The sequence below is a fragment of the Jaculus jaculus genome, chromosome 1 (genome assembly GCF_020740685.1).
Source record: "Jaculus jaculus isolate mJacJac1 chromosome 1, mJacJac1.mat.Y.cur, whole genome shotgun sequence".
NCBI classification, from domain to species: domain Eukaryota; kingdom Metazoa; phylum Chordata; class Mammalia; order Rodentia; family Dipodidae; genus Jaculus; species Jaculus jaculus.
Genome location: NC_059102.1, coordinates 174,644,949 through 174,656,407, shown reverse-complemented (window position 1 = coordinate 174,656,407; position 11,459 = coordinate 174,644,949). Strand labels below are relative to the sequence as shown.

Genomic DNA, 11,459 nt, shown 5'->3' with positions numbered 1-11,459 from the left:
TATTAGAGACATTTAATATTTTGTGGGTATTAAAAATGCAACTTATTTACTAGTTATCTCTTTCTCTTTATTTCTCTGTATGTGTGTGTATGAAGGCTACTGAATTTTTGTTTTTGTTTCTAATTTTGTACCTTGCAACATTAAGGAAAGTGTTTTTTCAGAATTTGGGGCTTTCTTCTAGAGTATTTGGTTCTCTGTAATATAGAATCATACCATCTGCAATATGGATAGTTTGATTTCTGAGTTTTCTATCTGTATCCCTTTTTAATATTTTATTTTTATTTATTTGACAGAGAGAGAGAGAGAGTAAAGAGAGAATAGGTGCTCCAGGGCCTTCAGCCACTGCAAACAAACTCCAGATGTGTGTGCCCCCTTGTGCATCTGGCTAAGGTGGGTCCTTGGGGAATTGAACTTGGGCCCTTTGGCTTTGCAGGCAAATGCCTTAATTGCTAAGCTATCCCTCCAGCCCCCTTTTATTTCTTTCTCTTGCCTTATCACTGTTGATGAGACCAGTACCATGTTAAATGGAAGTGGCAAGAGTGGACCCTCCTGTCTTTTTCTAATTCTTTGTGGATATACGTCAAGATTATTTTTTTAACTTAGTATGTGATATTAGCTTTATGGCTGTCATATATACCCTGCATTATGTTGTGGAATGATCCTTCCATCACTACTCTCTCCAAGGTTTTATTATGAAGAAATGTTGCATTTTGTCAAAAGCCTTTACTGTATCTATTGAGATAATCATGTGATTTCAATCTTTAAGTCTATTTATGTGATTTATTGCATTTATTTATTTACATATGCTCAACAATTCCTGTATCCCTGGGATAAAACCAACTTGATTGAGATGATTGAGATGAGTGATATTGTTAATAGGTTCTCACATTCAGTTTGTCAGTGTATGATTGAGAATATTTGTATGTATGATCATCAGGGAAATTTTCTTTCATTTTTGTAGCTCTGTCTGATTTTTCTATGAGTGCAATGCTATCATCATGTATGGATTTAGGGGATATTCCCTCAATTTCAAATTTATAAAATAATTTTAAAAGTAGTGGTTTCAGGTCTTTTATGAAGTTCTGGCAGAAGTCTACAGTAAACCTATGTGGGTCTGGACACTTTTTATTTGGGAGAGTTTTGATTACTCTCATTACTTGTCATAGCTCTATTTTCAGTTTTATCCTCTCTTGGTTTATCTTTGGTAAATATGTGTCAAGAAATTCTTTGATTTCTTCTAAATTTTCTTATTTGGTGCACTACAAATTTTGGAAATATGTCCTAAGAATTGTCTTGATTTCATTGGTATTTCCTGTAATATTTCCTTTTGCATTTCCAAACTTCATAACTACAGTCTTTTCTCTTTCTATTGGTTAACTTGGCTAAAGTTTTGTCACTCTTGTGTATCGTTCCTAAGAACAAACTCTGATTTAAAAAAAATTTTTAATTTTTATTTTTATTAACATTTTCCATGATTATAAAATATATCCCATGGTAATTCCCTCCCTCCCCACCCCCACACTTTCCCATTTGAAATTCCATTCTCCATCATATTACCTCCCCATTACAATCATTGTAATTACATATATACAATATCAACCTATTAAGTATCCTCCCCCCTTCCTTTCTCTACCCTTTATGTCTCCTTTTTTGAGAGTGACAGACAGATAGAAAAAGAAGGAGAGGGAGAGGGAGAGGGAGGAAGGGAGTGAGGGAGGGGGGAGAGAGAGAGAGAGAGAGAGAGAGAGAGAGAGAGGGAGGGAGGGAGAGGGGGGGAGAGAGAGAGAGAGAGAGAGAGAGAGAGAGAGGGAGGGAGGGAGAGGGAGAGAGAGAGAGAGAGAGAGAGAGAGAGAGAGAGAGAGAGAGAGAGAGAGAATGGGCACACCAGGGCTTCTTGGCATTGCAAATGAACTCCAGATGCATGTGCCCCTTGTGCATCTGGTTAATGTGGGTCCTGGGGAATAGAGCCTTGAACCAGTGTCCTTAGGCTTCATAGTCAAGCACTTAACCGCTAAGCCATCTCTCCAGCCAACTCTGACTTTTTAATGGGTTTCTTAATTTCAATTTTATCAATTACTGACATAATCTTATTTGTTTCTTTCCATTTCATACTTTCAGATTTGGGTTTTTCTTGTTTTTCAGTCTTCAGAAGGACAAATAGGTTATTTATTTGGGATTTGTGCCTTTCTATGAGACATATTGAGCTATAAACAATCCTCTTAGTATCATTTTAGGAATGTCTCATAGGTTTTGGTAAGCTGTATTTTCATTTTCATTCAGTACAAAGAATTTTTTTATTTTACTTTTATTAATTCAAGAACTCATCCATTGTTCAATGTTGCCCTATTAAACTAAGTAGTTTTGTATTTTCTGTAGTTTGTTTTCTTGATTTTTAGCTTTATTGCATTGTGATCATATAGTCATAAGGAGTTACTTAAATTTTCCTAAATTCCTTGAGACTTGCTGTATGTGATCTATTTTAGATAAATTCCCATGGAGCTCTGAGGATTATCAATGCTCTGTGATGTTTGGAAGGAATGTTCTGTAAAAGTCTGTTAGGTAGTTTTGATCTTTGGTTTCCTTTAAATTTTTTGTTTATCTGTTTATTATCTATTTGTCCCACCTTTTGGTGATATTGGCATCACCATTTTTATTTTTATATTTTATTTATTCATCTGCAAGGAGAGACAAAGAAAGAGAGAGGGAGAAAATGGGCATGCCAGGGTTTGTAGGCACTGCAAACAAACTCCAGCTGCATGTACCACTCTGTGCATCTAGCTTTATGTAGGTACTTGGGAATCAAACTGTAGTCATTAGGCTTTGCAGGCAAGCACCTTAACCACTGAGCAATCTCTCCAGCCCACTATCACTACTTTTATGTTGGAATTATCTATGACATTATATCTAGCATATCTTGTTTTATATGATTAGATGTACCTATGTTTTGTGTATTTTTATAATTATAATATGCTCAATGAATTGATTTATATGAAATTAGCTTTATTTATCTCTTCTGGATAACTTTTGTTGGAAGTCTGTTTTCTCATGTATTTGAATAGCCACACATATTTGTTTCTTAATTATATTTGCTTGGAATGTCTTTTTCTATCTTTTCATCCTAAGGTAGTATCTGTTTTTGACTATGAGTTGAGTTCATTGAGGGCAAACAAAAGAATGGATACTGTTTTCTGATCTGATCCAGGATATTAATTTATGCCTTTTGATTGGGTAATTTAGACCATTATATTCAAAGTTAGCATTGAAAGGTATCTATGTGTTAGTCTCTGTTATGTTGATGCTATTGTGGATTTTCATTGTCCTCATTGACTTAAGAAATATTCTAGTTTTTGTTACTTTTTTTCCTGCTTTACAGGTTTGAATATGTTTATCATTCCCTTCAATGTGGAGCATTTGATCTAAGATCCTCTGTAGGGTTGGCTTAATGCTCATAAATTTCTCTAGCTTGTTTTTCTCTCTCTTCTATTATGTGATATTTTTTTTTTTCTGGTTATAGTAGCTGTATTGGCAGTTGTATTAAAAAAAATTGAAATGGGTTTGGCTTTTGGTGTTTCCATGGGGGAAAATGGCTCTTATTCTGATGGGTCTGTGTATGTATGTTATATTTTCTGTATCCTTTATTCTGTGTATTCAGTGCTTTGACTATAATATGATATGGGGAATTTCTTTTCTGGTCCTGTGTATTTGGTATTCTGTATGCCTCTTTTACTTGGATGGATGGACATCTTTTCCTCTAGATTTGGGACACTTCTTTATATCATTTATTAAAATATTTCTATGCAATTGTCCTTAGGTAAGTGTCCTTTATATAGGCACATAATTCAGACACCTAGTCTTTTCAGGATGTTCCATATTTCTCTCGTGTTCAGTTTATATATTTTGTGAACTACTCATTATATTTGACTATTTGACAAAATTTCTCATCATTGTCTTCCAGGCTTAATATTCTTTCTTCCACTAGATCCATTCTATTGTTCAAGTTTTCCATAAAGCTATTTGATTTGTATTTTAACATTTCCAGCTTCATTTTAGTGTGGCTTTTCTTTAGGATATTTTTCTGGAGTTTCCTTTAGGTAACTCTTGGATATCCTCTGCTTTGGGATATATATTTCTTGGGAGAGATGCATTGACTTGTTTTTCCATGTTATTTGAGGTTTACTCATCTGAATACAGTGCTTTGCTTAGGTCTTCCTTGCACACCTGAGTTAATTATATAATTGGAACACTTTTTTATTTCTCTGAGTGCATATATCTTTTATGTGCATTGAATTTGTACTGTTCTGTGGATGAGGTGGCCCTAAGTTATCTGCAATTTTACTTGTACTTACAATTAGCTACCAGCCAAAATGGGAGATTTTTGGTTCCTCCTGTCTCACTGAAAGGGGGTTGTTGTATGGAATCTGAACGGTGGACATTTAGCCTCAGATATAGCTCCAGAGGCAGGTAGAATGTGTCCTTGTTTATATGAAAGAGGATATCTATGAAGTGTAACAAGTACCCTATTCCAATTAGGTCCCAGTCAACATGGCAGGTCATGAATGACAACTGGAGTGAGTGGGACAGGACTTCTAAAGGGATTTGACTGCTGTAACTTAGGTTGCACTTGTTTCAATCAAGATTAAGGTCAGATATTCCACAAGAGGTGAATTGGAAAGGGTTGCTAAAATGAGGTAGCTGTCATAAGTGCTGAGGCCTTCTAGAGAAGATGGTAGCTTCTGTGACTTAAATGGTAAAGTGCAGTTTGAGGCTGAAGGGATTCTGAGTCTGTCTAAAGGAAAGTTTTATACTATGGACTTGAAATCAGTATCTATTGAATGCTTTCACTTTTATGTTCCATAATTTCCTGTGTTTTAACTTTTCATTACCTTACTATTATTCAGTATGACACCACTGCTTAGCTATTGGACATATATTTCATGTTATTCAATTTATGTATTTGCCTTGGTTTCATCTTAGGCAAGAATAAGGAAGAAGGTAGGAAGCTAGAATCAACAAACATTAAGAAACATTGGTGGTGATTTAAGTACTAGACTTCTACAAAAGATACTGGAGGGCTGCTTAACATGTGCGAACTTTACTTCCTCTCATATAAATTGTTATTGCTAACATCTACCACATGGGTAGTTATATATATTAACTAAAAGGAAGAAAAACAAATGGCTAATTCCTAAGAAAATGATCAAAATCCTCAACCATCAGTGAAATTAAAATTAAAACAACTACAAAATTCCACCTTACTCCAGAAAGGATGGAAATCATTAAAAAGAATATCAAATGACAGTTAATGTTGGTGAGGATGTGAAGAGAGAGGAAACCTCATTTACTGCTGGTAGTATGCAAAATTGTACAACCACTGTGTGCTATGGCAATCAATACGAAGACTCCTGACAAAGATGAAAACAGAACTACCAACTGACACAGCCATTCTTCTACTGGGCACCTACCCTAAAGGCTCCACTCTTCACTGCAGAGATATTTCCTCAACCATGTTTATACCTGCTCAATTCTCAATTCACAATCACTAAGAACTGGAATCAACCCAGATGCCTATTGTTTGATGGGTGGATGGGTAATGAAGTGTGGTCCATATGCATTACAATACAATAGGTACAATAGAATTCTACTCAGCAGTAAGGAAAATGATAGACGAAATCTGCAGGAAAACGAATGGACTTGGAACAGATCACAGTAAGTGAATTCACACAAGCACAGAAAGGCAAACACCGCATGGTCTCCCACATTTGTAGATCCTAAACTGGAATAGCTTGATCTGCTATCATTACCCCACAAGAAATTCCATGTTTAGTTAAGAAGGATGGAATGGTTTGGGGGGACAGGAATAGGAGCAAAGGGTGAGATATACACAAAATCAAATTCAAAGTGAGTTGGTACCATAGAAACCTTTCTTCTGGGTAGCAGACTAAAAGATACAACCCTCAATAGGACTATGGAAGGATCATCCGGAAAGAAGGGCCCTGGAGGGAGCATATTGAAGCCTAACCTTAAAATATTTGGCACTAGCTGGTAAATCTCAGTACCAGATATGAGTTATAACCCATATTTAGCTATTGATCACAGAGACCTTTGAACTGACTTACTAAGAAACTACAGACAAAATAACCTCTGGTAAGAAATATGTAATCTTGTTTAAAATATTCTGTGACATCTGTAAGCATACTATCAACAAATTGCCTTTCTTTTGAAGATAAAGTAATTCATGTTCTTTCCTTCTCAACATTCATGAAACCATGCAACTGAATGATAAAGTCCCAGAATTCATTCTACTGGGGTTGGCACAAGATCCATTTAGAAAGAAAATAGTATTCACTGTGTTTTTGCTGCTTTATATGGGAACATTATTGGGAAACTTGCTGACTGTTGCTGCCATCAAGACAAGCCCAGATCTCAGGAGTCCCATGTATGTCTTTCTTTTCTATTTATCTTTGTCGGACACCTGCTTCTCCACTTCTACAGCACCAAGAACCATTGCTGATGCCCTTTTGAAGGAAGCCACTATTTCTTTCAGTGAGTACATCATCCAAGTCTTTTCATTTCATTTCTTTGGCTGCTTGGAAATCTTCTTTCTCTTCCTCATGGCCATTGACCACTGTGTGGCCATCTTCAAACCCCTGCACTACATGACCGTCATGAGCCACAGGGTCTGTAGTGTGCTGGTGGCCATGGCCTGGGTGGGATCCTGTGTGCATTCTTTGGCTCAGATATTTCTGGCCTTGAGTTTGCCTCTCTGTGGTTCCAAAGTGATAGATCACTATTTCTGTGACTTGCAGCCCTTGCTGAAACTTGCCTGTACAGACACCTATGTGGTCAACCTGCTCCTGGTGTTCAACAGTGGTGCCATGCATACTGTGAGGTTTTTTTGTGTGTGTGTGTTCTGATTTTCTTCTATGTCATCATCCTGAGTTCCCTGAGAAAGAACATCATGAATATAATTAAAATATCAGAATATTTTGACCTGAAAAGCCATCATCCATGGTCTAAGCTCATTGGATCAGAGTATTCATAGCAGTGAACAACAGTAACAATTGGTACTACATAAAAGCTAGGGGCAACAAGTGTGTGTGCTATAACATATTCGTGATGATAAAGTAGCACGTGAGGTTTTCTCTCTTTTTGACATTAGTTTCTGTTTCCTTCAATGCAGTGATTATGATTAAGAGTTGTTTCTCATCTTGTAAGTATCTCATATTGAGATTAAACAAAATGCCCTTTTAATCCTTTCTTCATTTGAATAGAAGTAAGATTGCTGTTGATTTGTTTGCCTTTTAAATGAACATTTCTACTAAAAAAAAAAATCTTGGACACCCAATGAGGAGGGTCCCTGCAGAGGGTGGAGGGCAGGGAGGAGGCTATATATGGTACCAACATGGCTGTATTCACACTGTTACACAACTAATAATTCAAAAAATCCTAATGGCATTTCATCAAGGTATAGGTCAAGGGGTTTAGCAAGGGAGCAATCATAGTATAGAAAACAGCAGCTGCTTTATCAGTGGGTAAGGTAGCTGGAGGTCCCATGTCCACAAAAATTCAGAGCACAAAGTAAAAGACAAGCACAGTGATATGGGAGACACATGTGGAGAGTGCTTCCAGTCTCCCCTCAAGGCTGTGGGTCTTTAGGGAACTCAGGATGACCACACAGGAGACTATCAGAAGGAGCAAGTTTAGCAAACAAATGAACCCACTGTTGGCAGCAACAAAGAATGCCAGAGTATGGGTGTTGGTAAAGGCAAGGTTGAGTAAAGTGTTCAGGTCACAAATGAAGTGATCTATGACATTAGGACCACAAAAAGGTAATTGGGTAATGAAAAAAAAATCTATACAACCACATGCAGAAATCCTCCGACCCATGACACTCCCACTAGCAGGTCACACACCCCTGTGTTCATGGTGATTGTGTGGTGTACAAGGTCTTGCAAATGGCCATATGGTGGTCATAGGCCATCACAGTCAGCGAGATGACCGCAGTACCTCCAGAGAAATGTTCTCCAAAGACTTGGGTCATATATTCATTGACTAGTGTTGTCTTCTCTCCATGGAGTGGGTCCACAATCAGTTTTGGAGTGTTAAGAGAGGAGTAGCAGGCATCAACAAAGGAGAGACAGGCCAGGAAGTAGTGCATTGGGAATGCCAACAATGGGTTGCCAGTGATAGTGACTATGATAAGCACATTTTCCACCATAGAGATGATGTAGATGAGCAAACATACAGCAAATATTGTCTTCTGAATCTGAGTTCTGCAGCCTAAGAGAAACTCAATCACATTATTCCTGTCTTCCATATGCTTCATGTGATATTAATTACATTTCCTGAAAAAAACCCTGATAAATCCTAAAATTTATTTAATTTGTACATTCTAGGAATTAATACCTGGATTCTACAAAGTTATGAAATTTAGTGCGATTTTTTTTATTAGTTATGTACACAGTGTATACAGTACTGTTGGTACCATTGTTAGCCTCCTTCCTGTTCACCCTCCTCCACAGGGGCCCTCCTCATTGGGGAACGTGGGTGGTGAATTGTGGGGCTAGACAAGAGTTATGGGTAAGAGGCAATGTCTCTGTGTATAATGACCCAATGTGTGGTTCTAACATTCATTCCACCCCCTCTTCTGCAAATTTCCCTGAACCATGTTGGGTTCATTTTAGGTCTGCTTCAGTGATGGGGTCTTGGGAGCCTCTATGTCTCTGGATATATGGTTTGGTAGGAGTTGAGTATTCTCTGTGTCTATCTCCTTCACCCTTGTGTTGGTACCAGTTTCACCAAGGAAACAGCACTCTTGTTTATTTCCCCACATACTCTTAGTTTAGCTGGGGCCCTTTTGACATGTGATGGGATGATCCTCTCCTTAGAAACTGCATCCACATGAAATAGAGAAGTAAATTCTCCAATAGAGTGTGAAGTGAGTGCCAGATAAATGATATAACCTTTGTTTTTTTAGCTATTGATCAGAGAGACCTACAAGCTTTCCCAGAAGAAGACAGATTTCTGTCAGTGTACTTGATGACCCACCAAAGGTTAGTGGTAAGACCCTACTGCTGAAGACACCAGATGCTGTTGGTAGATACCATGGGGTAGATAACATGGGGTGACCTGGCTGGAATCTGGAAGAGTCAGTCCCCAGACATTTAGCTCGTCTTGTGCTGGAAGTGTTCTACATGAGTGACTGAGGGGAAATGACCAACATCTGTCTAAGCAACTCATTGTCTAAGCTACTCAGCAGCAAACAACCTGATGTGATGCTCATACAAGTGCACTAGTGGCACACAGCTGTTGTGGGAAACCAACTGCTCTTGATTTGGCTAACTGATCTGCTCAGTGGAACAGAACCCGTAGCTGGAGCTGGGAATCAAGTCAGAACCATATCCAAAAATGAGCCCGCTCTCCTATATCAAGCTCCCACCAATTGTGGGCTACAAGAGGGCCAACACATATTAAATTCTCTCTAGTGAGATTTTTTTTTTTTTTTGATATTGCGAAAAGTGTTCTGAGTACTTCAAATGACATAACTGCCTCCTGGGTAAAAATAAGTGCTGAGTGTACTAGCATGGGCAAATCTGCTAAATCTACTAGGAGGATATCACATGCCTTAAACTGGCTATGATGACTCAGAGTCTGTTGCAGTCCGGTTCGCATTGCTGGTAGAAATCACCCAACCAAGAGTAGCTTCTGGGAAAAAGAGGTTGATTTTGGCTCACAGGCTCGAGGGGAAGCTCCACGATAGCAGGGAAAAACGATGGCATGAGCAGAAGGTGGACATCACCCTCTGGCCAACATAAGGTGGACCACAGCAACAGGACGGTGTGCCAAACACTGGCATGGGGAAACTGGTTATAAAGCCCATAAGCCCGCCCCCAACAATACACTCCCTCCAGGAGGCATTAATTCCCAAATATCCATCAGCTGGAAACCTAGCATTCAGAACACCTACGTTTATGGGGGACACCTGAATCAAACCACTACAGAGTCCAAACAGAAATTGTAAATTAGATACACAGAGGCAGCTAAAACCATAAAGGGGGGCAAAAGACATCAGCAAAAGCTAAATAATTTTGGCCTTTAACACAGGAAATAGGGAAGAAGGCAATGTAATTAATATTTGAAATTTGACTAGAATTTTAAATGAAGAAGAATTTTGTACATTAATATAGTAAACTGTGTTTTGTCCTTTGGGTAAGCCAGTTAGCACTGGAAATCAGAGAAGGGCTCTAAGGTACCTGAATATTTATCACAGTGACTTTTAGTACTTAAGAAAAAAATATTGCATGAGATAGAGATATGAGTTACAATTTATTTCCTAATTAATTATAAATATATATAATAGCACTTTTATATATTTATTTAGCTATGTTAAGCAATATAAAGCAAAAAAGCTGGGTGTGGTGGTGCATGCCTTAAATCCCAGCAGTTGGGACACAGGAGTAAGAGGATAGCCATGAGTTGGAGGACATCCTGAGACTGCATACTGAATCCCATGTCATCCTGGGCTAGAATGAAACCCTGTCTCAGGAAAAAAAAAAAAAAAAAAATCAACAAAACAGCACCAGGGCTGGGAGATGGCTGAAAGGTGAAGGTGCTTGCCTGCAAATACTAATGACCTTGGCTTGTTTCCCCAGTACTCACATAAACTCACAGGCACAGAATGGTGCAAGCACCTGGAATTTGCAGCAGCTAGAGACGCTAATATATCCATATTCTAATTCTCTCTCTCCTTGCAAATAACTAAATAAATAAAAAATCCAAAGTTGATATGAAGTACCAGGGAAGTAAAATGAGTGAAACTGTGAAACAACATAAAAGTGTTATTGTTAAATCAATTGTAATACTTGAAAGGAATATGCATATTTCATGGCACTTCAAATACCTGTCTGTTTATAAAGTGAGGCTAAGAATAATGCCTTATGACCTATTATGAAAATTTATTAAAATATACACAATGGTGGGGACAAATATAAGATTTTCACTTTTATAAATACGTATATATTTGTAGATAAATAGAATTCACAACTTTGGGTGATAATAGGAACTTTTAATAAACTCCTGAATCTATTGGGGGACATCTATTCAACCTACCACACAGAGGGAACTTCATACCAATATGAAACAGTTTTTGAAAACCCATTGTTGATTGCTTGAACCTTAAGGCAGTGAAGACATATAATTAATTACAGCTATTTCCTTCCTTCCTTCCTTTTTTCCCTTCTTCCTTCCTTCCTTTCCTTCTTTTTTATTCCTTCTTTCTTCTTTCTTTCTTTCCTTCCTTTTTTCTTTCTTTTTTTTTTTTTTATTAAGTAGAAACTTTGTATGGACACATCATATGTTGGTACCATCATTTCTCTTTTCTCTACCCCCAGTCTACTAAGGGCCCTCCCTAGTGGGATTACTATAATATAACCATGTAGTTATAGACTATGAGTTGTGAG

At 37.7% G+C, this 11,459-nt stretch overlaps 1 protein-coding gene and 1 pseudogene across 1 annotated transcript; one reads left to right on the top strand and one right to left on the bottom strand.

Annotated features, from left to right (window-relative positions):
* The first annotated feature begins 6,266 nt into the window (after positions 1-6,266).
* LOC123457667 (olfactory receptor 4C16-like) lies at positions 6,267-6,914 on the top strand. Its single transcript, XM_045141831.1, has one exon. It carries the CDS (start codon positions 6,267-6,269, stop codon positions 6,912-6,914), a length of 648 nt encoding a protein of 215 aa, XP_044997766.1.
* Positions 6,915-7,446: 532 nt separating this feature from the next.
* On the bottom strand, positions 7,447-8,317 carry LOC123457665 (annotated as a pseudogene).
* Positions 8,318-11,459: the final 3,142 nt, after the last annotated feature.

Bases quoted from the DNA above. Each gene is read 5' to 3' on its own strand.
- LOC123457667 (XM_045141831.1), top strand. From the start codon at position 6,267: ATGCAACTGAATGATAAAGTCCCAGAATTCATTCTACTGGGGTTGGCA.